General features: G+C 39.8%; 1 protein-coding gene across 2 annotated transcripts in view; it reads right to left on the bottom strand.

The window, feature by feature from the left end:
• Nucleotides 1-291: 291 nt before the first annotated feature.
• The window catches only part of IARS1 (isoleucyl-tRNA synthetase 1), a 118,924-nt gene continuing 93,220 nt past the window's right edge, over nucleotides 292-25,995 (bottom strand). For both annotated transcript variants that reach the window (XM_037386412.1, XM_037386413.1), the window contains exons 29-35: nucleotides 25,779-25,874; nucleotides 23,530-23,706; nucleotides 19,739-19,850; nucleotides 18,918-19,043; nucleotides 13,104-13,247; nucleotides 11,992-12,144; nucleotides 292-7,464 (exon numbers count right to left, since the gene is read on the bottom strand). In XM_037386412.1, the coding sequence (XP_037242309.1) occupies nucleotides 7,382-7,464; nucleotides 11,992-12,144; nucleotides 13,104-13,247; nucleotides 18,918-19,043; nucleotides 19,739-19,850; nucleotides 23,530-23,706; nucleotides 25,779-25,874 (891 nt within the window). In that variant the 3' untranslated portion in view covers nucleotides 292-7,381. The remainder of the gene's footprint in view (nucleotides 7,465-11,991; nucleotides 12,145-13,103; nucleotides 13,248-18,917; nucleotides 19,044-19,738; nucleotides 19,851-23,529; nucleotides 23,707-25,778; nucleotides 25,875-25,995) is intronic.

Below are 25,995 nucleotides of genomic sequence, written 5' to 3'. Positions count from 1 at the left end.
AATGACAGATTCTTGAAGGTACCCAAGTATCGCCAGCAAAATCCGCTAGTATATCTGGCTTCTACACATGATGGCTGATAAACCACGTAGAGACTAGCCTGCTAGCTATATTCAAATGCAGGTCTCACTCACCTCAGCAGCATTTGTGGTGGCATGCTTCTTTCAGATGACGTTAGAATACAGTTAAACATAAAATCAAATAGAGTGCAGTAAAAGCATTCAAGGTGCCCATACAGGTGTTCAAACATCAGAGTGATAGACACATAGACATATAAACAGAAAACACACCTTAGAACTAACAAACAATTTATTTTCTTCTTTCCACAGTAATTTTCACAGGTTAGATAATGACAGGCTGAAATTTGTCAGTAATTTTTCAGAAAGTCATGTTTTCCTTAGGTGACAAAAATTTAAAAAATGGGCCAGAAAAAGTCTTTGAAAGGTTTTCCAGACTACCCCAGCTCCAGGAAGAACAATCTATACCCAAATTGTTCCTTTAAGACCCTCTCATAACCACTTCTTATGCCCGTCCTTGATGAAAATCCTGTCACCTTCCCAGGCCACCCATTCTAGGGGTAGATTATTCTTACAATCACAAGGCTTTTCCTCATGGGTGGCCTCAATTCCCATCCAATTTAATCCAAGCCTCTTGAAAACTAGTTCATTACTATTCTCTTTGCAATTACTATTTATTTATTGGGAAGCTTATCACATCTCACCAACAGTCTTCTCTGATGTAGACTAAACATGCCAATTCTTCCCATCTTTCCCCATAGGTCATGTTTCCCCGACCTTATTCCTGCTTCTCCTCGCTGGCTTCCCTCCAAGTGCTCAATATCTTCCTCACAGCGTGGTTCCTGAAATCGGACACACTGCTGCAGAAGGAGCCTTATCAGTACTTGAGTGGAAAGATTACTTCATCTTATAGATAGTCTTGTTTATTCAGCCCAGTGCTTACTTTTTTTGGTACTTCTGTTGTTTGGCAAAAGTATGAAATTATTAGTTCTTGTTTAATTACTAACCCATTGCAACTCCCTTTACAGTAAACCTCTTGGTTTCTAAGAGCATAAGCTTATTTTTTGGCTTGTTCATTTGACAGAGTGTGCAACTTCCCTGTTTCATCTTACAAACATTCACTTATCATAGAATCATAGGATTGTTTAGGTTGGAAAAGACCTTTAAGGTCACTGAGTCCCTTCAGGAACATGCAGGGTCCTTCATCCTTGTTTATACTACACCATGCCCATAAAAGATTTGCAGCGTAAGGTCTCCAAAATTAAATTTGCCATGCTCCCTCTATCTTCCCTCCTTCCACTTGCGACACCTGGCATATAATATCCATAAGCAACATAAGTCCCAAAGATCTCATGATTTTGAGGTTTGCCAGCACAATTAATCACAAAACACATGCTCTATCTCTAAATATGCACAGTCCTCACCTTCACAAAATTGCTGACTTGAAAGTAAAATTTGCCCTTCAGGTATACTACAAATGATATTCCACGGAAGTACCTTACGCACAGCTGTCCAGATGTCATACTTGATCAAGTACAGCAAATCCTAAGTGCCAGGGTACATTTTGCTTATTTGGGGGATTTCAACCACACTCTTTTGAACACTAAAGAGAACTGGAACAAACTGAAAAATCAGGATCACGTATACAGAACTCCCTTATCTCTGACCCAAGAATGTCTTTAAAAAAAAGTTAAGTATCTTTAGGGGCAATTTTATTCTAACTGAAACTACAAGGGACCTCAGAAGTCTTCCAAAGAGCTTTGTGATCCCTAATTAGAACTTTGTACAGACAGGGACTGGAAATTAACTGAAATACCCAGACATACTAAAATAGGAGCCTTCCCCCACCCCCCACCCCAATTACATAAAAGCTGTAATTGTATGTGTTATATAAACATTTTAACATGGGAAAACATTAAATAGTTGAAGAGACACCCTCCCCTCAACCCCGGCTAACCACCACTCGCTGCACAGCAGGAGTAAAAATTAACTCAGCAAATGGCGATCAGACTGTCAAGCTGCTTCTGTGCATGGATGACACTGTGCTCCTCACTTCTTTGTTCCATCTTTGAAAGAAATATGTTAAAGGAAACTATCTGAGACTATTTTGAGGTTGACCTTTTGTTATGCAGCTGCATACATTACTTTTTCAATCTGTTTAATCAGCATCAAGAGGCTATCCCATAAGAAATCAGATAAAGAGCAAAAAAATGACTTGACGTACTGAATAATTGCTTTGTGCTTAACCAGTAATAACGAAGAGACCTAGACTCCACCTTTGCCAACAGAAAAACGGAGAGATCGAGTTGCAAAAGGGCTGTACAGCTGATCAGCTCCTATTCAACTTACAACAGAGCGAGAAGAAACCAATTTATTTTGTCTCTCCTTAAAACCATCCTTCTCTCTGGAAGGAAGTTATGGCAGAAGGATACCAAATAGTCACTACTTCTTTACTGCATGAAAGCAAAACAGAAATGCAAGTTTTTGACTGTTGTATATTCAACTGAAAAAGGAAATAAAATTAATATGGCCTAATGCCTGACCCACCATTACACTGACTCATTCTGAGGAAAGAAGGAAACTGGACTGACAGGGAACAACCAGCCCTGTTGCTATACCATCCGCACGGCTTTGCTGGGGAATCTCGGCTGAGACTGACGAGGATGTCATCCTGTCACCAGCCCTGGTCAGTGCCAGGCCCACTTGCTAAATACGCTGTCAAGGGCATCCGTTAGGATCAGCTACTGAATCCCAATCTGGTAGAAATGAGACAGCAAATCACTGAGCCCAAACCAGCCTCCACAGATCCAAGGGGGTGTCGTCTGAGGCAAGGAGGGGAAACGGGGAGGGGGGGCGGGGAGATGTCTCCATTTTTCTTTTTTAAGCCACCACGACTTCTGGCTACAGAAATAACAACAGATCTATTTTGTAGCAGTCCCTACAGCTCCCCGACAGTGAAAAGCTGGTTCAGCAGAGTCCAGTTCTTGCAGATCCCTGGATGCTGCACACATTCCAATGAGTCCGAGCGCTGCACTGCTAGCAGGTGTAAGGCAGCAGCGGGAGGTCAGCAAACTGCATCTGAATTCAAGAATACAAACTCCTACAGAGCACAGTAAAGGGCGTGACAGTTCTGTGAGTGCCTAGGTAGTGTTTTCTCTATGCAGAGAGAGGCAATAGTGGTCTGGGAACTAATGTGTATAACAAGCTATTTAAAAGGGAAGCTAATTGGAGTATACAAATCCTGAGGAGTATCACACCAAGCTAAGATACTATTATTAGCTCAACCCAGATGGGGTTATAGAAGTGCATTACAAAACCTCAACAAAAATATTAGTAAGAAACATTCCCCACTTCAAGATCTCATGAGACAAGTTCTCTCAAACATTAATTAGATATTATCCAGAAAAATAATTTAAAAAAAAATTAAAATGGACATAGACAAGGAAGGTAGAAAAAGCATTCACCCAAATGGGTTGCAACTTATTCCTAACATTCACTGTCAGTATGTTTTAGAGAGAAGAGATCATAGCCAGCTAGCAAAGTGGCAGCTAAAATGAAACTTAAACTGTAGTTCTGCAACACAATTATTTTTTTAATTACACGTTACTTCTGTAAAATGTTGATGTAAAGTTAACTGACTCAGAAGCATTTTCAGCAGTGCCCTCTCATAAACCCTGGTCTCTTTCTTCCATTACCTGTCCTAAGCATATTGAATTTTCCTCTCTGCCAGCTTTTCCCAATCTTAAAGACAGAAATAGCATTTATAGGCATTTCAATCCTTGCGATATGATCGGACTGGAGAGTGCAAGGGCACACCTCTGTTTCTGTTCCAGTCTTCACAACCCATGAGTAGTATATGGATGTGGACAGAAAGCCACAGCTGAGAAACTAAAAGCAGCACGCTAAAAAACCTAACCAAATCAAGCAAAACAGAATGAAAAAGGAAGGATGAAAAGCGTATGCAGTGAAGAAAGGAGACAGATGTGAGGCAGAGCAAGGGAAGCACCAATGAGCACCACACACTATTTCTGACCCTGGAAATCAAGTGCATAACCCTGGAAAGAAACAGGTAACGTAATTCTGTGCCCATACAACACCCACTGCACATGAAACAATCAATGCCTTAGAAAAAAAGCACAATTCAAGCTACACGAAGAGGCAACAGCTTTAACCGAGGAGTTTACACTGCATGCCCTACAGCGTACATCATCTTGAAAAGTCCAAGTTTTAAGCTCAAGCCTCATTTGGAAAAGCAAAACAGATCTTACTGAAGGATTTCTTGGGTCAACTTCTCTAAAGGCAGATTTAGGGCTAGCTGAACATACTCTGACGAGGAAAAGAGTTTTGCACTTCTTTGAAAGAGAATCCTTTGTGCCACACAGCCACCTGGAAAGAGACTTTCACTGCTCCCTGTTTGCATACTGAGAGTGAGTGAAGTACCTCCTTAATTTACTTCTAGCTCAAGCAATATGAATATACATCTGTATTGTACTAAAATGAAATAAAGGCAGCTAAATAACATCAAGGCAAATCCGGGAGACATCCATATCTATTAAAATATGAAGCACCAGGTAGGCAGCATTCCTCCATTAAGGAGGTGTCTGAATACACCTGTTACATTACAGGTGCACTCTGTACCTATGCTGTGGGGGCCCTGTAAAAGCAGTTCAACATTCCACTATCTTTTTGGCTGTATTTTGTCTCATTTTTTGCGGAAAGACTAGAAACCCACAGGAAAGCATTCTTCCAGCCTCCCGTTTGCACATGATGTTGTGGTAAAACAGGACGAAAAAAAAAACCCGAACCCCTATGGCTTCATATGTAGTTCGTAGTCTGTCATCATCTCCTTTTCTTGGAATAATAGCTTGCCTCCCTCTGGTTTTTAGGTTGTTCTTCAAAGTCTATTATTCCAAAAATACCCTCTGAGAAGCAGGTGATGGGTAGCTACACTAATATATCAACCTTCATGCAACCTCACGCACAAACTAACCAGACTAATTTCAGGTCTACAAAAATAAAGTCCTGTCTTTGCTAACCTGTCTTAAAGCCTAGTGCCTTTGCATAGGTCTCAAAACCTAAGGGACACACCCAGAATTATCAGCAATATTTTTCCTCCACCCCTTTACTGTGAGTAAATAATTTAAATCCTTCCCCTCTTAAGTTTTATCAGCATGCTGTTGTCTATTTTAACAGCACATCACAGGCAGTGCTATTCTGCCGAAGATCTTCACAGAGAAAGCTCATGCATGAAGTCAAGGGTAAGGCCAGTTTCCATGTTCAGTATAAAGCAGTCATTTACTTGAAGAAAATCCAGGAAACTCAATTCAACTATACACGATACGAAGTATGAGATTATTAGACCACATTCACAAGTACTTCTTCTCTTAAGGGCAGATTATTTTTTATATTAAGCAGCTATAAATAGATTTGAGAAAGAAAAAAGGTTCTGTTGAAGGTTATCTTTTTCTGTTTGTAACTCAGTGAATCTATAAATTTTGGCAGGGCTTTTAATTCACTGGAAAGCGTGTATGTGTGTGTATACGTGTATATATATAAACACATACATATAAAACTAATTCAGTCCTTACATAGAACCTGGCCAGCCAACATCCTTAGTAATAAAAAGAAATATTATTACATGCACAAAATGCTAAATCCCAAATAACTCTTTAAAAGCACAAGTAACATTGTCCCCTTAGACTGTCTCATTAAGAATGAGGTTAGATTGCAATCATTTGCCATCTTCATTTATTCTCCATAAATAATAAAGCAAAATTATTCAGCTTAGGAACAGCAATCTTACCTTTGCAGAAGATATAACCTCAACATTTTTAATGTGACAAAAAACCCTACAAACAATACAAATTTAACTGCCATATCACTGAGTCAATAAAAAGGTAAACAAGCTGAGTTACAGGAAAAGGTAGCGGGCAATGTCCAATATTCATTAAATTGAGCACGCCAGTGATTCAGAAGGTTCAGACACTGACATTTTTAATACTGATAAAAATAATTTTATGTAAGCTGAATGCCAGAGACTTGACTTCAAACAAGCACTTACAGTTTTGGTATGGTCCACTAGAGCACAGTAGTTACACAGAACATTTATTTATAGTTATTCCCACTAACATGGTGTTACCACACAAAAGCTTTGGTTTATATTCATAGTGTAAAGATGAAAAACAGAGCAATGGAAAAACATGCTCAGTAAGAGTTTGTTATTCTTACAAAATGTTACTCTGTTAATACTCTCATTTGCAGTGTATGTAATCTTGTTCTCAGGAAGCTAATAAAGGCACAGCAGCAAAGGCAGCTGCATGCACGTACACCTTCTCAAGTTCGGTGTGCTGTACAATAGTGAGCTTCCACACTGATTAACAACACTATGAAATGCAGTGAAACTTAAGTATGCTTAAGTTTCTAGTTGAAGTCAAAAAACATCCTAAAACTGAAACAATGTTGCCTGTTACTTCACTTGCCTACAGATACACAAGTTAAAACTGAAACATTTGGCAAGTTCTATCGACTATTGTAAAAGCTAAAACCCCAATACTAATTTCAATCTAAAACTGCTTTTAAACCTGAAACCAAAGTGAACAACCCTCCCCCAAAACCCCTAACACCTGTCAGTATCACAGCTCAAACAGTCACTGGCATTCAGTATGGACATTTTCAGCTTTGAAGTTTCTCTTGGTTTTCCTTATGTGGATGGTGTGCTGAGTGTTACCTTCTTTAGAAAATGCAGGAAAGCAACATACTTTCAACTCAGGGAAACAAGTGTTTGGAGATGAAGCAGATTTATTGTTCCATTATTGAAACTGGGGAGTATTTTAAATCAACAGCCACACACTTGATGAAAATCCAGCTGGTACGAATGAACAGATCCGGGTAACCCTTAAATAAGTTTCAAAGCTACTGTTAACATGGGGGGGTTGTATATACATATATATGCATATATATATATGCATATATATACACACATATATCATATAGCCTTGTAGGTAACCCATGGTTTAGAAAATCAAAGACGCCCTCTGCATAAAGGACAGGCAGAGAACAGCATCACTGAGGTACAAGTCCCATTCTTTCAGGCGAATTACTGCATAGATATCTAAGGTTAAGGAGTTGTGACATTTTTCTGAACAGCTTTTACAGTCTCATAAGATAACAATGAAAATACATGGTATGTGGAACCAAAGAGCAGCATATTAGACATGCACTGGTAGAAAACATCCTGTGTGCAATTTGAGATGTTAAAAGTATCATACACAACTTGGATGTTAAACTAAAAGCATACTGACTTAATTTGACTTCATTTTTTATGGGAAAAAAGTCTACATGGTCTTATTCAAAAAAACTGGAGTTCTCAACATTCAGCTGTGGTGGGTATTACACGAACATACACAGTCTTCATGCTCAAGTTCTTCATGGAGATGTCCTTTGTGATCTCTGAACCAAGAAAACAAGAGAAAGAGAACACAGTTAGTGCTCTTGCTTACTTTTCTACTTACACCTTTTTTTTTCCCCCCCGTATTCAGACAGTTCTGCTAATTTGATCAAAATGGGGCTAGGGCAGAAACTGCTCAGCTCCAGACAGGACTCTGGAAGCACAGTGCATTAAGGGAAGGGACAGCACACATCAGGATTGCCGCTGCAGGAGTTGAAGACCTTGTCCTAGGTTACAAAGCACAATTTTTTGAAAGCCTATGTCAGCCCCCAGCTCCCAGCTTCACATCCACACAGAACAGTATCTAGTTCAGAAAATTACTTGATAACGCAATGAACTGACGGCAACATCAACAATACAGCACAATGCACCGAAACCCAGAGTCCCCTGTAAACACTGCGGAGGAACGGCCACACCGAGATCCACCTCCTCTAACCTCCCATCTGGGACAGAATATAAAACACCACACGTGTGAAGGAGTACAGCAATAAGAACATGCATACATTAACTTGAGTTTCATACATACAGCAAGGATTGTTGTAGTATCGGCTGAAAAACTACACTGTAATCTTGCTGAGTAAGCTTAAAGAATATCATACCACACCACATGGATTCCTTAAGCCTTTTCATAGCTATGTGCACATCGTTCAGAACAGTAATAGGACAAAGTCTCACCAACAAACCTCTTTTAAGGACGTAGCATATTTCCAACAGGCGGATTCAGGGTTTATAATTATTTATGAAATACAATCGTACTTTGTGGCTACAGAAAAAAAATCACCTGCGAAGTTGGCAGGACCCGGAGATCTCTGTCACCACCCTTGCCACCTTACAGAGCGCTGTCCCGAGGAGCTAGATGCTCACTAGCTCAATGCTTCCCAACACCCGTCAGCTGTAGTGAACGACCCCAGTAACAGAGCAGATCGTTTTGAATACTGGGAGGTACAGCTTTGGAACAAAAAGCAATCTTCATAACACATATACCAGAGGCCTCTTTACTGTGAAACTTCAAAGTGAAAAGAAACTTCAAAGAAACCACAGATACACCAGTGAAACCAAAGCAAAAGAATATCGGGGGTTACGCTGTTACTCTGCACACTCAAATCCCTACAGAGAACGCAAGCAAATAGAAGATAATTTTAAATTCTGGCATTAGTGCTAGCACAAGTGACAGATTCCTAACATTCAGAATGGCTGGGTGTCTTTTCAGTAGAAACAATTTTGTAGTGTGCTGCACCAGATCACAGAACTGACGTCTGATATTCACGTTGCTCCAGCTTGGGCTCGCCTCGAGCTGAGAGAGGCCAGGCAGCGTGTGTGTGCGGGGGGAGCAAGTTGTGAAGTGCATCCATGGGGATAATGTAAAAGCAGTTCAGTTTTCAGTAACATGATGTACAAGTGAAAAGTGATTCTAGAAATGGCAGCAAGGAGCTCTGTTTCCCTGTATGCACACTCCTCCTAACATTAAGGCTCCCACCCTTCTTTGAAAGGTAGCTCGTTTTCAGACTGAGCAGATACAGTCTGCATCGAAGTTTAAAAGCCATCTATTAATTAAAGAATTAAGCAGCCCTTATGGATCATGACGGCAGTGTTTTTAAGGAGTTCTCTTCCAGTGCAGTGCTCTGCTTTAAGCAGCTGAATACCCATCTACAGAGCTAGAAGAGTAGAGGTATAATCGAATTCAGCAATTAGGGCTTTATTCCCTCACTAACCTTCCTTCCCTCCCCATCACATTGTTACATCAGTATGTTAAAAAGCTATTTCAGTCAGCAGAAGCAGCCAAACAAACTATGAACTTGGTCTCAAAGTCTTTTTTTAATTAGTTATTTTTAAAATCCTGAAAAATTAGGAATTTCATGAAGCTACTGTCTTCAACAGTATTTATCACAATAATTACTTGTAGAAATTGGAAACAAATTATCAACAAAATGTAAGGACATTCTCCTTTCTGTGCCAATTTCTCCAAAGGAAGGCTTTGAAGTTAGCACATGAAAAAATATTGCCTTCAGCCCAAACGCGTGTCTGAATCTGCCACTCATGTTTCATTCTCATGAATAAGCAACGCTCGCCACTTTGACATTTATCAAATGCTTTTCCAATATTGCAAAGGGGGAGGGGGGGACACCACATTCATTTCTGAAAAGCTGACAAGCTTTTGTGCAGCAGAGAGCAGACTCCCAACTGCATGGCACCTGCACTCATAAATAAAGTTTTCAAAACTGGTAACTCATTTTCTACCAAGTGACTTTTTTTAAAAAAAAAAACAAAACACACACACACACATATATATATATAACAGGCATCACCCTTCCACATCACAGGTTATTTTCATCAAAAGTTTCAAATGGTTAACAAATATTTTTTAAGTTTTAGAATAAACCATAAACACAGTACTCAAACTGAACTTGTTATGTTTTGAAGGTAGGACCTTGAAATGTATTGATGAAAAGATGAATAGGGGATTACAAAGTTGCAACAATACACATAAACATTAACTGACCTAACGTTTTTCAGAGGCATCAAAATATTTGTTTTATATGCAGCACTTATTTATCACATAAAGAGATCTGAAGATAAAGAACAACCATTTCAGTGTTTATACAATTTAAAAAAATGTTATTAAGAGAGCTGCATGGTGAGAACTACATCTGAGATAGCAGAAGCACAGCTATATGGCATAAGCATGTGTTAGCTACACAAATAAACCTCCAGGACCAAGTTCTCTACGTTCCAAGTCCAAAAAAGACCAAACCAGTTGTTTTAGCCTTTGAAAGGTTAGCAAATCTGATCTTTCACATAATTGTGAAGTGTCACTTTATACACTTTATTTAAAGTTTAAATAGTTCTAGAGAATTCATACAACAAGTATGTTATAGTGATGCAACTCTTTTCCCTTTTAGGCAAAGGCATTTTAAAAATCCTTACTTAAACTGAGACTTAAGGCTATACATTTTCCTGTTTTGTCAGTTACTTCGCTCTTTCAAAGCTCAAACGTTTTATGCAATAGTTATTTTAGTATTTAAACGAAACCATACGCTGCTGTAAACTCCTTTTGCCCAGTAACAATGACAGAAACCAAAAAAGATGTATGTGTAGTATCATTTGCTTCCGAATGGCTAAATTCCTAGTCAGCAAGGTTTCACACATAAATAAGTTTTTTGTTTATGCAAATGAAGTATGCTTGATATACTTGGTTCTTGCCCCTTGTGCTGTTTCTAAACACTACAGTCTCCAGCTCTGTGTTTAACACCGTTCAGCACATTATTTTTAGCATTACCTCAAACTATCACTAGAAAGTATCATCAATATTTGTGATCCATTTTACTTACAAAAATGGCTTTTGAATAAACAGAGTTCAGGTCACATGAAACAAAAAAAAACCCACACCAAAAATCCACAACCCCCCCACACCTGCTCTGATTCTAACCTGTCCTGCTGGAAACGCCCCCAGCCCAGGCGCACAGCTAAGCGAGCCCACCTCCAGCCAGCTACACCGGAGAGCTGCCTGTCCCCTCAGGTAACGGGCACCTCCCGAGGAAATTCACCCCCTCTGAGGATTAAGATAACTAGTTTAAACAAGGTGGCTAACTTCTGGACAGGTAACCTCATGGATAAGCCAAGGTTAAGTGTCATGTCTCCCTCCCAAACAGCTTGTAAATCATGCCACTGCAATAAACTGGAGACAGAATCCTTTGTGTCATTTCATCTGAAGAGCTGAATTTTCCTGAATACACAGAAATAAGCTTCTTGTTGTTTTGGGGGGGTTTATTTGGTTTTTTGTTTGGTTTTGTTTTGTTTTTACCATATAGTTTCTAATCCATTCTTCCTGGCCAACGAAGTCCCAGATCTTTCTCAGGTCCCACTTTTTAGCACTACAGGTGGCTACAACCTTAGTCTTATCTTTCTCATGAATCAGATTTTTGTTTCTAAGCCTCACCATCTGTCTCTGGTTTCAGAAGATTCTGTAACATTTCAGATACGTGACTATGTGACAAAGCTTCCTACTTCCCAGGTATTCTGAATGAATTGCAGCTGCCGTACCCTACTCATACCACTCCAAAATAGATCTGATACTCTTTTCCACCCACTGCCATTCTCCAAAACAAAGGAAAAACAGTATCTGCAACAATATAAATGTTCCAGGAACAATTTGAACAGGTTCCTAAAATATCCACACTTTAGACGCACTCAACTCACTTCCAGGAGGAGATTCACTCTCTGCTTAGTCACAGCAGCACGTCACCACCATTTGCATCGCTGACTGACTTTTCTATTTCAAAAGGAAGAAACTTTTACAGAACTTGTGTTGGCCATTTCCTGAAAGGAATGCATTAGAGCTTGAACTTCTAAATCAATGTGTGTGCTTAAAGGATCTTCTTGAATAAATATTGAATTACTGGGCAAAATTAGAAACCAATGTGTAAACAGCGTGCATTTAGTAATTAAACTAGAGCTCAGGCTACATTAGCTGCCCCTCAACAAGAACTTCCAAGTAACCTTGGACAAGCAAACCAAAAGTTTGTGCTTACCCTGAGTTTGTGCTTCATCCAGGAACAATTTTAGCCTCCTGCTTCTGAGTCCAAAGACTTTTGCTGTTTCATGTAGAAGGCCTTGGTACGTTAATCCGTTCTGACCAACAGGGTTTTCCATTAGAAGAGTTCCCACTGTTCCTTTCTGACATTCTGAACAAGAAAAATAGTTGAATCACTACTCATGAGGCATGGCATTATTTCACATATCTTGTTAAACTGAAATTTGGGATTTCTTCTTCCATTTCATCTCTATTTCTTCATACTGAAGAAACCAATACCAACCTAGAGATTCACTAAAGTTAATGAATTATAGAATCAGAAGTATAAGTGATTATTAACGGCTGGGAAAACAACAAGAAAACTTTGCAGAATTCTTTACCTGGGTCAACAGGATAACCTAGAGACTGGGAAACATGAAATGTTTCAACAGGACACACGAACCACTAAGAATTACAGCGGCTCACAAAGCAGCCTCTGATGATCAAATTCCCAGTTAAAAACACATTTTTGGCCCAGGTAGGTTCCCGGTAGTGTCAGTAAGATTCCACATGGACAGTCCGGGAAGGACTCACAGCAGGGCAGAGACTAAGAGCAAGTCGCTAACAACGCAGTGTTCCCATGGGACATTTCAGAGTACGAATTATAAGATTAGCAGCTGTGAAAATTACATACAGGTATCTATACTCCAGACCAGGTTAATAATACAATTCATTTGGCTGTTAAATAGCACTAAGAAACGTTTCACAGGCTGCTTACAATGTCTTGGTAAAAAGCTGGATCCTGATTCATTTTTGGTCAGTTTTAGACTCAGCCTTTTAAAATTAGCTGCACAGGTCAGCTGATGGTCAGAAGTGGGAAAACAATGCTACAGGCTCATGTTTAAATGCTGTCCTTTATCTCAAACTGGCTCATTTTTCTTTTATGAAAAGAGGGAGAAGAGCTAAATATAAACATTGTGTTTATTAGAAAGCAAATACTAGGAAAATAAAAACCAAAATCACCATCTACCAATTGAAGCACACATACTTATTCATCGGTAAGTGATGGTGTCCAAAGCTTCTATCACAAAAAGCTCAGCCTGTAAACGAGGAGATCAGCATCCTACATACCTTGTGGTTTTGCATTCATTAGCTGCAAGTTGATATACTGACAGAGCAGAGCATCAGCAGAGCTGATCAGAGGAGGTGCTGACCCTGTTGTCACATGTAGAGTCTTTCCGCTGAGACTCAGCAAGTCAGTTTTGTTTATCAGTTCTGAAACACAAAACGAGACCAGTCAGGCCATTACAGGGAAGTTGAGGCCCAGTTCTCCCTCGATTAGCTGACAACAAGTCTTTCTAACTACTCATTCCACTGTGGTCACGATTCCTTCCTCAAGAAAGAGCATTTCTCCATTCTGAAAAACAGAATTTGTGCAGAAATATTTTCTTAACAGAGTACTCTGCCTGCCATGGAAATTCCCCCCTACACAACACTTCTTATGCATATAAATACACAACTAGTTTAATAATGCAATAAACACAGTTGAACAACTTAAAACAAGCAAGAAGTTATTCAATTAAGCCAACAATTTCTATCTCATTAAATTAAGACCTATGTTCTTTGCCTGTACCCGGGCTCCCCTAGCTGAAGCAGCACTGCATACGTGTTACTATGCAACAGCAGGATACTTCCCTCATTAAACTCCAGATGACAATAAACGTAAAATCAGTGGCTGGTTAGCTCATGAATAATGCCCTCTGCATTAGTGTTTGTGTTTAATGTCAACAGCAGCTGGTGATTCAGCAGATGCCTCCAGCTATACATATTTAGAAAATGGTGGAAGATCAGACCCAAAATAGGACCCAGGTCTCAAAGGATTTTAGAAGTAACACCAGCATCCTGAAAGCACTTGGATGAGATGCTAATGAGGTTTCTGTAATGCAAATGAAACATGTAGGGCTGCGCTCTGCACTACCCACAGGAGCCTATCACACAGGTAAAATAAAAAAGGCTGCCGATAGCCACAACACTGAAGATACAGAGAAATAACATCACACTCTGCTACAAAGCTTTCGCAGCTACAAAAGAATTCCAAAGACAAAATCAAGGAAGAATGAATACATTTAATTTCTTGTTAGAACTGTGCAATGCCTATAAACACACAACAGGCACATCTGTCATCTCTTTCCAACGTGTTTTCATACTGTATCAGCCCTGTTCATGTGTCATGGAACCTAAGCTTTACGAAGATTATTTTCCATCAGTTCATCTGCATGAATTTCAAGGGGCAGAAGTGGCACTCCTTTTCCCAGGGTTGTTTATAAACTTAAAAATTAAAACCAAACCAAAACCAACCAAACAAAAAACACCCCACAAAGCCCAACCCAAACCAAAATCCCCAGCCCCAGAAAACCCCAAAACAAGACAAAACTTCTAAAAAGGTGAAAAGTAATCACAGGTTACAAGCTCTCAAAATTTTGCCAGCCACCACAGAACATCAAAGCATAATGCGCAGGAACCCTTCCCATGCTTACAAACCAGATTCTGGAAAAAAAAACCCACCCCAAACCAAAACAAACACCCAAAACTGAGGCGGGACACCCATCCCTTCTGGTCTACCCTGAGTATCACAGCTGCTGGGCAGAAATACGTAGGAGGTTGGTTGGTCCCTCATTTAATGTGCATATTAATTCACAAGACCTATCGCTCATTAACAAATTTCCAGTACTCAGAAGGAACAAGAAGCATAAGTATCTCCAAATATTTGTTGTTAGGACAGTTCATACTGAGTTAAGATTTGAAAGGTTTAGTTCAAATACAAAACTCAAACTCAATTGCGTAGGTAACAACTGGGGTGTGAGCACTCAGGAACCCTTCATGCTTACAGCCCAGACTCTGGGGGAAGAAAAAAAAAAAAAAACCAAACCACCACACCCCAAAGCAAAACCAACAACCAAAACTGAAGTGGGATAAAAAAAAAAAAATTAAGAGTGCCACTTCTGCCCCTTGAAATGGGGAAGGCTTATCAGACTGCCCTAAGGAAAGATGAAGACCTCAGACTGCATCCCAGACTCAAAAATGCTATCTTTTTTACATATATGTGTGTGTGTATATATATTTATCTTTTTATATACACATTTAGTAATTGAACTAGATCTCAGGACATACATACACACACATATATAAAAAGCTTTAAAGGAAAAGGCAAAACCACACTGCTGCTTCTAAAATTCAGTTTTCAAGAATGAAGATTTTACTATGACAGTGGCCACCCCCCAGCCACCCAGGCGCTGCTCTAGCACACCTGAGGTGCAAGGCACCTGCTCAAGCACAGCAGGGGGCTTCTGGTTTGGTTTTACTTACAGGAAAGCAGGAAAACAAATTAACAAGTGGAGAGGAATTAACAAGATTTAGTCATGGAAAGGGCGTCAGCTGGAGGTGCTGCTTTAGGGTCACACTAGGGAACACCGCCTGCCACTTACATCCAGTTCCCGGGTCACGGGCGGGAGAGCGACAGCGGGCGGGTGCTTCCCTGAGCGAGTGACACCCGGCGCAGGCACCGCCGGGCCTGACGGCGCCCAGCTGCCGGATCTGCGCAGATCTACGCAGGGCACGAGCTACAGCAGCGGCAATTCGTACGTTTAACAGACCTAGCGTTCTGCATTACAGGACTGCTGACATTCTCACAAGGAACAGCTCATGTACAGTGCTGTCAGTGGAGTCAGTTCATATAACCCTCTAATAAGAGCAAGAAAAAGAAAGCAATGGATAATTTTTTCATATATAACAATACCCTTGAAAACAAGCAACTATTACAAGTGCTCATCAATATTAAAATCACTTTTAAAGTCAGATTTCCCTGCAGCTGAGATTTAAGCGGTAATGTTTTCCTAAGGTGCCTTACAGCCTCGTGACGTTTTAAAAATTAAAGATTAAAAAAAAAAAATACCTGTTTCTACTCTTGTTCAGAAAACAGTGCTAAGCATAGAATTTTCAAAAATTAGCCATCTGGAAGATTATGACATTTGTAAGGGGCTTTTTGCCTCAACCTTGCCTTGAATCCTCTTCAAGCCCTACATTATTTACACTTCATTTATTCCCATAAGGATAAACGAATTTTTTTCCAATAGGTCTTTTTCAATATGGGCTACTTCCACAAAAGCCAAGTGCAAGCCAAAAAGCATTCCTAATAAGTTTAGAAAGTTTTCAGCTTTTCAGTAATCTAGAGCAAAAGCAAAATCATAGACACCCGTTTCTACCATCTGACTTGAGCTCAGCCTCTTTCCTTTAAATTTTGGGTTTTTTGGTTTTTTTGTTTAATGTAAAAACAGTCAAATTCTATGCCCTGTTTCTGAAGGTCAGTCCAAATCCCAGAGCCTTGCTCAGTGTTTGTGCAGTTACTCAAAATACATCGATACACTGTTGGGGAGGAAATGTTTATCCCATTACTTCAGTGTTGCACTGAGAAACGGCAACATGACATGTTTCAGCCTGCCTTAATACAAGGACTGCCTGACTTTGTGCCATTACACAACCCTAAGTAAATCTTCATTACAATTTGAAAACAAGATAATAAATTACTGCAAGTAAAGTGGACAGCCCTAAAAACCACAGGAAGGAAAATAAGGAGCCAGAAATATGGTTTTACTGGGTCACAATGTAATTAACGCACATGGGAACTATTCAGCAACGTTTTGTCCGGAGTGCATGAGCCTTCTTTGCAATTCCTCTCAGAGCGGCCGACACTGATCCCTGCCTCACCTACAGAGACCCTGGAGTCACCTAAAGTTACCCACGCGAAGGTTGGGCAGGTAAAGCAAAGGGATTGTATCCAAACTAAACGTCAGGAATTTCAGTGCTATTCTCCAGCATCTTTAAGAGCTATTTTCTTTGTCCATGCCTTCAACCCTGACTCCTCAGGGAGCCGTATCTTCTGCTGATCAATACTTTCTCGAGATCTCTGCGGAAGTGCAACAAAAGTGAATTCAATAATTCCATTTTCCAAGGGAACTTCCATGCTTTTAACAGGCAGGCAGGGAAAAAAACCCACTCTGCTCAGACCACCGACAGAGACTAAAAGTTTAAAACCAGCACACCAAGACGGTAAGTCCCAAAATGACACCTACACAGCCAGTGTGACACGGAAAGGAGAGAAACAAAGCCACCTTCGTTACCACAGCAGAAAAGAACCTTTGAGGAAGAGGGAAAACAGATTTCTTTACCACTTCCTTTAGTAATTCAGCATTAATAGATCTATGCTGCATCCTTTTGTCCTGTTAGTGGCAGAAGACAAACCAATTAAGCAGTCAAACTGCTTATAATCTTAATGAGATGAGAGTTTCCCAACTTTCCCAGCCTTCTGCAGATCATCTCTTAGTATCTATGATGGTAATTAATTGTACCAGTACATACCCACCTCTGCAGGCACACACCACACTGCTATGAAGTATACCACTAGTATTTGGAAAATTATTTCAAGGAAAACTCTTTCCTCCTTTAAAATGTAACTGAAACCCGAGGAAGATACTAAGGGATCCAAAACTTCCTAGAAATCACCTATAACTGAAAGCAAAGAATAATCGTTTTACATGACAGAACTATTCAGTTCAGTTGAGCACAACTTGGAGAGAGGTTTTATCACCGTAAGGTAATGGATTACACCAGATACGACACCCCCCCCCCCCCAAACACTTTTCTAGAAATACTTTTAGGAAAAGACAAATAAGAAAACTAAAGACAGAGATGGTAACACTGACATTACAGACAAGACTATTCCCCTGCTGATGTCACAGGCACGCATTGGTGATCCCTACAGTTCTGCGGGCACCCAAACACAGCCTTTCACAGCAGCCAACCCAAGGACCTCCCCTGCAGGGGTTCCTGCTGTAATATCTCTACAAAAACACACTAGCAAAAGTTTCTGTAGCTCTCCAGTTACCATTTTTGCAGTATTTTTTCATGTCTTTGTCACTCATTTTAGACTTACGATGAACGGAACGGAAACAGACAAAGTTTGAATGTCAGGATGTGCCTGTAAATAACACTAAGGACACAGAGTTCACTATCACTGTTGAAACATCTCTGAAGTCACACACGGCGTGACCACTGTTAAGTGCTCTACTTGCTGTACTCAGTCACTAAAGAAGCATTAAGTTATTAGTGTAATCTTGTTCTCAGTGTGCTGATTTTTAAGTTGTAACTTTTTCTGATGTACTGAAATACTACATGTAATGTAACAAAAACCCCAGCATCTTCATCTCAGGAGAAAGAGTGCCAGTTTGCTGGCAGGGTCTCACAGCCCCTAACTGCAACATCTTTCACAATGTTTTTTCTGTTTCAGCTCTGTTAACTTAGTAACGAAGCAGACTATGATACAGCCTGTAAGTCTATGTATAATCCCTAGAAGACATATTACATTCTCATGCCTTAACAGAGGCGAAGTTCAAGCTGCAAAAATGTTAGATAGATTTTTCTAAAAAGAAGAAATGCAGAGATCCTCAAGTTTCTCTAAGGTGAAAAAGCAACTTTTTTTTCTTCTACAGATAGCAGTTTGCATTCAGCTTAAGTTCTCACCCTGCCTACTGAGGCATTAGGGGGAAAAAAAGCACGCAAAAGCTGATGGCAGCTCGCCACCAATATACAGCATAACCTGGATCCGATGGAAACACTTTCTGAAATAAATCAGATTTTGTCCTTATGAGAACTGCAATGGAAATAAGATAACAGAAGCGATAAGCATCATTTAGCAGCAGCTTTTGGAAACATTCTGATGTGACTATAAACACAGCCTCATAAGCTAAGCACTATAAGAGTATTTCCTTACACATTTTCTTGTCAATTTTGTTTACATACAGAAAAATTATGCAGTAAATAATTATACAGTAAAGAGCTCCTAGCTGCTGCTAGAAAGACTTTCACTTTTTCTCGTCATACTCCATTTACCTGTCTTTCCATTAAAAACTGTCAGTTTTGAATTTTTCAGACCAAAAATGCAGGAGACAGCATCTACAAATCCAACGAAGTTCAAGGTATTATCTCCTTTGGGATTCTCCAGCAGCAACACACCATCTAAAACCAAAATTAAGAAATTAAAATGCAGTTTGGAAGCAATATCCAAGCTTCAAGGATCTTCCAATGATTTTTTCTAATTCCTTCCAGCGAGTTCCTAAACTAATTTAAAGCTGACAGCACTGCACTTCCAGACATTTTAGTAAGAAAGAGGAAAAAACCCACGGAAATGGACTCAAGGGTACTTCAGTTTTAGAGTATGAAAGTTATACTTGTTTTTATTAACAAAGCAAATTTTTGTGTCACTGAACTATAATCCAGTACTATATTGGTTAAAACCTGAAGGACTGTGTGCCCTCTGAGATGTTCACCAGCTACACAGTTACGTTCGTTATTATTCAGAAAGCAGCTTTGTAAGTGTTAAACGAGGCACGCGTACTTCGACACAAACTGTGAAATTTCCACAGAGTGCATTTAGTTTTCTCTCCTTTTAATACGTAACTCAACCTTGCAATACCTTTAACATCACCACCGCGCTCAGCTTTCCATTATCCAAGACACAGTCGCCGCTGACGTCATGGACAACACGTGGTTCCGCTTTCAATAAACTTATGTTCAAGAATTATTTAAAGCTACTATTGGAAGGTAGTTTGCAGTATCTTTCAAACGAATTTATGACACCAACATTCATCACATCATTTTCCGAACAGTCTTGTGACACCATCAGTGACACATCAAACCTGGTACATTCCTACCTTGCTCTGTCCCATTAACACAAACTTTGAGGTTGACGTAGGCACAGGCTGGACCAATGCACTGACACAAACCACCTCTGACGAGTGTAATTTCCAGCTCTGATCCCTTCAGCTGAAGAAAGAGGAATATTATGATTATGTGAATATTGTTTTATTAAAGAAAGACAACAAAATATTTTCCTTAAACATTAAGATCTTTAACATAAATAACATTAAGTCATTAAAACACGACTAACAATAAAATAGCAACTTTGCCACTTCTTCCTTCAGAGACAGAGCGCTTCAAATAGGAATTTGTCTTCAATATATGTTAAAGATATAGCAGTAGTTAACACGTCGGAAAAACAGAGTGGAATAAACAGCCTGATTTTCACAAGTGATGAGCAGTGATGACAGTCTCCCAAAATATAATCCACAAGCGAATATACTTGAGAGGAACACTCTCCCAGAGGTAATTCAGAGCATCTGAAGGCAGGACCCTGCTCTCAGTCGCTGTCTGGAGAAGCCTTCACCTGTGCCCAGAGGCCACAGAGAACAACGAGGGGCAGCACTTGTCTCGATACCAAGTCAGCCTTTGTGAACATCCATCTCCCCATTAGCTATTAGCCAGTCAATTAAAACTTGAAGTGCTCCATAAGAAATGGAACACGTACCCTCCTGTGCAAATGGGGGACAGGGTGAAGAGACTTGAGAACCTGTTGCTAGTCAGAGCCACACCTACTTTGTAAAGGCCTTAAACCACAGCTTTTAAGATTATGCTTTTTCCAAGCACTAGCTTTTTCCTGAACTAAGCACAGGCTGGAATTATTCATGCACCTACACCACTTTTCATGAGAATCACACTTCTAAAAGATCTCTTCATTACATGTTTTAATTAAACAAATACAATCCAGAAATCTCTTATATGAACAACTGGTACTAAGCAGCCACTTCAGCCAGTATTTTTGTAAGTTTAGAGGCCGCCAGTCAGGGTCACAGCCCAACGGATAACCAGACAGCCTGCGAAGCCATTTGTACTGAGCTCCTAGCAAAAAGTAGGGAAAGACACTTCAGGAGCAGCAAATCTCATTTTGTGTTTATCCATTCTACCAGCAACTAAAAATTCATTTTGCAGGTAGCTGCTTTTCTGTCCCAGTATTTTCTGAGCAACTGCTGGGTTTTTGTTGTCTCCCAGAGCAAGTCTTTGGGAGAGAAGTTCATAATAAGGCCTCGTACCAAAAATTGATCCAGGATAAGTCCATAGAAATAAAGATCCTGAACATAATCAAAGTAGCTGCAGAGAAGACAGACTGCATCTGTCATATATTCAACACCATGCAGACTTCTCCTTTTAATAAATCCCGGAAATTTGGAGCAATGATCCTGTTGCAGTTGACTTAACACACTCACACGTGGGATTACACACTTCATTCTCTTAACTTGCATCTGCTTTTATATCTGAATGTGTAACAGTTGCTAAAGTATTTTCCACATCAATGCTGCTTACCAGCCCCCACCAACAGAAGACAGTGTATGCACAGTTCACTTGGAATTCACATCTTCAGAGCATCTGTGCTTGAAACTGCCAGCACAAAACGCAATACGGTTCTGCCCAAAGACAACCAGCCACAGCCATGTCCGAGGCAGCAAGCTACACGTCCACTGCACACAGCTGCAGCTATCCCCGGCTCCACACAACGGGCCGAGCTTCTACACTGAAAGGATTTCGAAAGGAGGGCTTTTTCATTTCAGATATTCTTATTCATTGCTCTTAACATGACAAGCTGGTTGCAGCAGAACACAGAGTACAGTCGAACACCTGCCCTGAGCAATCAAGCCCTGCAGTCCCAGGAACTGAGTCGTCCGAGGAAGCCTTGAGAATTGCACTAAATTCTCAGCCACCTCTTTCTCCCTGCGACCTCTATTTTAAAATGTGACTGGCAATTCAGAGGCACATCGAGTCTGCAAACACAGCAACCGCCCCATGGGCGGAAGGCAACCCACACATGGACTCCGCAGGGAGGTACTTTGTAGCGACGGAGACTCCTTAAAGTAAAATTATAACAAACAACTCGGCATTTACTTACAAAATATTTCTTTGCCTCCGTTTACCATACATAAGCTGTATAGCTTCAGTACACAGAACTTGCAATAACTAACGGTTTTGTTTGAAACGACCTCCACGCCGCAGATCCCAAGCGGCCAGGCAGGCGCTCGGCTGTGTGCCCGTGACAAGGCGACTGCACTTCTATAACCTCAGTCATCAGCTGCAACAGCCACACAGCACTGCCTGTCATACCTGCTGTGTTTTCTGTTAATTTTTTTTTAGGTTTTCCCAGTCTGAAATCTGTCATTTGTGCAAATGCACAGCCTGACCCACAAACCCCCTACCCCTGGTTTACACACAAGCTCATCATTTCCGACACTCAGCGGATGTCTGGGTTTTGCCAACATCCAGACGGCAGCTATCAATTATATCTGCAATAACCAGAGGGCAAAATTTCATCTTTAGGTAGACAGCATTATTTAAAACTAATCCAATAGACTAATCTTTCAGCTTTCCACAATGTTATTCTTCACTAGAATCTGCTAAATTAAGATTTAGAAAACAGAAAAATAATAGTGGGAGGGAACCTTACTTGTACAGGTAGGAAAGCTTTCATGGAAAGACACAGCGACCAACATTAAAGCTCATGTATCAGGCAGTTTCAGAGGTAGGCAACCAGACAAGTGTTTCCCAGCATTATGCAATTTTTTCTCCAGCTACTTTTGCATTCTAATTCAGATTTGATGTTGACTCAACATCAAACTGTCCATCGGCAGTATCCAATCTAGTAAGTACTTAGAAGAAATAGCAAAGTACTTTCACAGATTTCTCAACCACAATATTTCTTCACTCTTATGTAGTGTTTTTCCCTGTTTGCCACTAAATTAAACTCATAGTTTTGAAAAAGGCCAAACAGAGCTTCATTTTAAATCTGTACAACTTTAGAAGTGTAATAAGTATAAAATATTTTCTTTACACATATTGTTATTAAGATGAATAAAATACACGCTATCTGTTCAGCTATACTCAAGCGCCCAACCCATTCTCTAAATCAAATTTTAAGTTCAGGATATATCCTAAAGTTCCTGTCTTTCTGGTTTAGCATAACCTTTAGACTGAAGAATACTTCCTCTGCGATTCTGCTAGGAACGCCTTCTGTATATAGCAAGTCTGAATAAAACCATGGCAAAGGATATCTCAAAGCATGTCAGAATAAACAAACAAAGAAAACAAAACAAATAGTTCAAAGCTGCTGCTGAAAGAATAAGCAATCTGCAAAACTGCATTGTTACAAAAGACTGAACTTAGCAACAAGGGGGAGAAAACACAAGCATCCTCAAACATTAATAACTGAAGTTGGTCTTAAGCCAAAAGGCAAAATTTAGCCTCGAAGGAGAACATTTCTAATACAAAAGCATATCAATTTAAAGAAATCAGAGGAACAGTATTTTTGCTGTCTGAACAATCCACTAATCCAAGTGCAAATAACTATGTGTATTAAGCTTACACAAACTACCACCTAGATACTTATTTTGGTACCCAAGCAGCTTCATTTTCAGAAATACTACACATACAGAACCCAACTATTTTATTTATTTTTAAACCAAAAAACACTAATATGGAAATTTATAAATATAAAACACTCAATGTCCACTACATCCCACAAATAAATATTGACATACAATTTTTCTGTAATCTGAGCACTTTGTTCAGTTAAAAGCTGGTAACAAGATGAACTACACAGTCAGTGCGTTTTCCTTCTTACTTGAGTTGTCTCCTGGATGAGAACTTCTTTTGAGGTAGGCACCGGGTAAGGCTTCAGGGCAGCCTTTATTGTTGCAAAAATGAAATCCGTGTGTTCCTTAATAACAGTATCCAGGTAGTCACCTTCTGGGTGTGATCTGTAGTACACTGTAATCTCATCTGTAGGAACCAGATTTCGCTGTAGGATTCACCAAATATACTATTAGTGACAGCAAGGTGACTTTTACATATACCAACTAAAAAAAAAAAAGGAATACTTGTTAAGTTAAAGGGAAAAAAAACCCAACAACTACCTTCGAAAGATATTTACCAGACATTTTCCACAAAAAGTTTAGAATAAAACAATTCTTTTGTCAGAAGGGCAAGAAAGAGGCTGGGAACATGGTGAGTTTTTCCTCAAGAGATAATGACCAAACAGTGTACCTTACTCAAAACGTCTCACTTCCACCTTCATTTGCCAACTCACCCCCACAGTGAGCTGAAAGCCTACCAAATACCAAATGTAGTGAAAAGTTTTTCTTGATGCACAAGAATTTTACTAGCATTTACGCATCCTGTTACTCTGAAATTAAGCAATTGTTTAATAAAGAGCTGAGGGTTTAATCGGTGACCTTTTAACACACAAGAGTCTCCAAGACATTTTGTACGGTTTTGGAAGGTGGTGATCAGGCTTTGAAGTTTTTACACTAGTTATGTCACACCTAGCACACCAACTTGTACTTTGGGAAAAAAGCAAATAATTTGCGTTGTACGCTTATTAAAGCTGAATTACAAAATTCTGCTTCAGTGAGAAAATGGCTTCAAGGAAAGAAATAGCAGCCCCAGCAGCAGCACAACTTTGTTTCTAAAGCTGACTAAAAGTAATGACTGCCCTACTGCCAGTAGTAGTTACTGTGGATCCAAATATGTGGGTTGTTATGTGCACAGTTTTGTAACAGGAGTGGGCATGAAAGACTGACAGAATAAATGCCCATTAGCATCATGTTAATTATTAGGGAAGATTAAGTATTTTGATATTCATTTAAGTCAGAATAATTTATGGCCTTATGTAATTACAGAAGTAAATTTAAACCATCCAACAACTTGCGAGAGTGTTTTCTTTTCATGGCCACGTTCCTTCCTGTTTTTATTTTTTTATTTTATACAGAAATAAAGCTACGTGGGTTTATATATATATATATACACAAAAAAATATATAAAACCCTATTCTGGTACAAATTTGTCATTTTTCAGTCTTATACTGAAGATTCATGAAGTCTTAACTGTACAGATACCTTTTCCTAAAAACACATCCCATGACAATTTTCTCTACACACCATTTAGAGCTCTTGCAAGATTTCTTCAGGCATAAGTCCGAAAAAGATACAAATTCTAGCACACTGCCACCAAGTTAGTCAAGTAGAAAAACCATACGTGTATCTTGGAACAACACACTCCACGTTTGCAATGTGTATGTGTGTGAGGGGATTGTTTTCTGGGTTTGTTGTTGTTCGGGGTTTTTTTCAAACTTCCAGGTTCTGAAACCTTTAGAATTCTTTGTACCAAGTTAAATATTACTTTATGTCCTCTCCAGATTAAAGGCTTTTTAGACTGTGACCATACTTTCGCAGCACAAAAGGGAGATAGTGATCCAGCTCTTTCTGGGTTAGCATTGTAGAGAGAAGGAAGTTATATTGGTTCAAAGTGCTTTAACATCAAGGTCAGGCAGCATCATTTCTATGTATGAGCAGAAAAATTTAGAGTGGAATCCTTGAGGTACAGGTATACAAATTTGTGCCTGAAATGCCACCTGCAATTTGCCAAGACACCAGTTTGTTCCTTTTCGCAGTCCTGGGCTCGGATGTGGGGGCTCTCACGGCCCGGCTGATGTAACACACCCGAGCAGAGGTGGAACAGAACATAATTCTTGGCCGGAGGCAGCACGGGCCTGAGCACCACTCAGCAGGGACTGAACCCCTGCTGGGTGGCTGAAGGCAGAAAACAAGAAGGGCTCAGCAAAATCTAATTAGTTAATTCACTGTGGATGATATATAGCACGCTCACTGTTCAACTCCAGCTACTTAACAATATGGGAATTCAAAACAAAAATAATGATTTGTAATCATTTATGTCCAAACAGAAAGCTATATATAAGGAGAAAATGATACAGGACTTCATGTTTAATTAAAAAGGTCAGTTTCTACTGCACATTGCCCAAAAATTGCTTAAAAGTTAATTGAAATGTCTTGTTCCAAACCACTGCTTCCTAACCTTTTTGCGAAGTTTCTGGATGCGATTAATCACTTCCCGGGCAACTCCTTCATCCACCATGGACTGGTCTGGGGTGACATCTAGCAGGACCAAAACCTGAGGCAATGCACAGAAGACAGCCGAGTAGGTGACACACACTGGAAACAAGCTAGCAGTAACCCAGTCAGAAGTGCAGGTGCATTGTTATAGAGCTCCCCACTTACAAAATATCACGTTT

The sequence above is a fragment of the Falco rusticolus genome, chromosome 4 (assembly GCF_015220075.1).
Source record: "Falco rusticolus isolate bFalRus1 chromosome 4, bFalRus1.pri, whole genome shotgun sequence".
Taxonomy (NCBI): Eukaryota; Metazoa; Chordata; class Aves; order Falconiformes; family Falconidae; genus Falco; species Falco rusticolus.
This window is presented reverse-complemented; position numbering and strand designations above follow the sequence as displayed.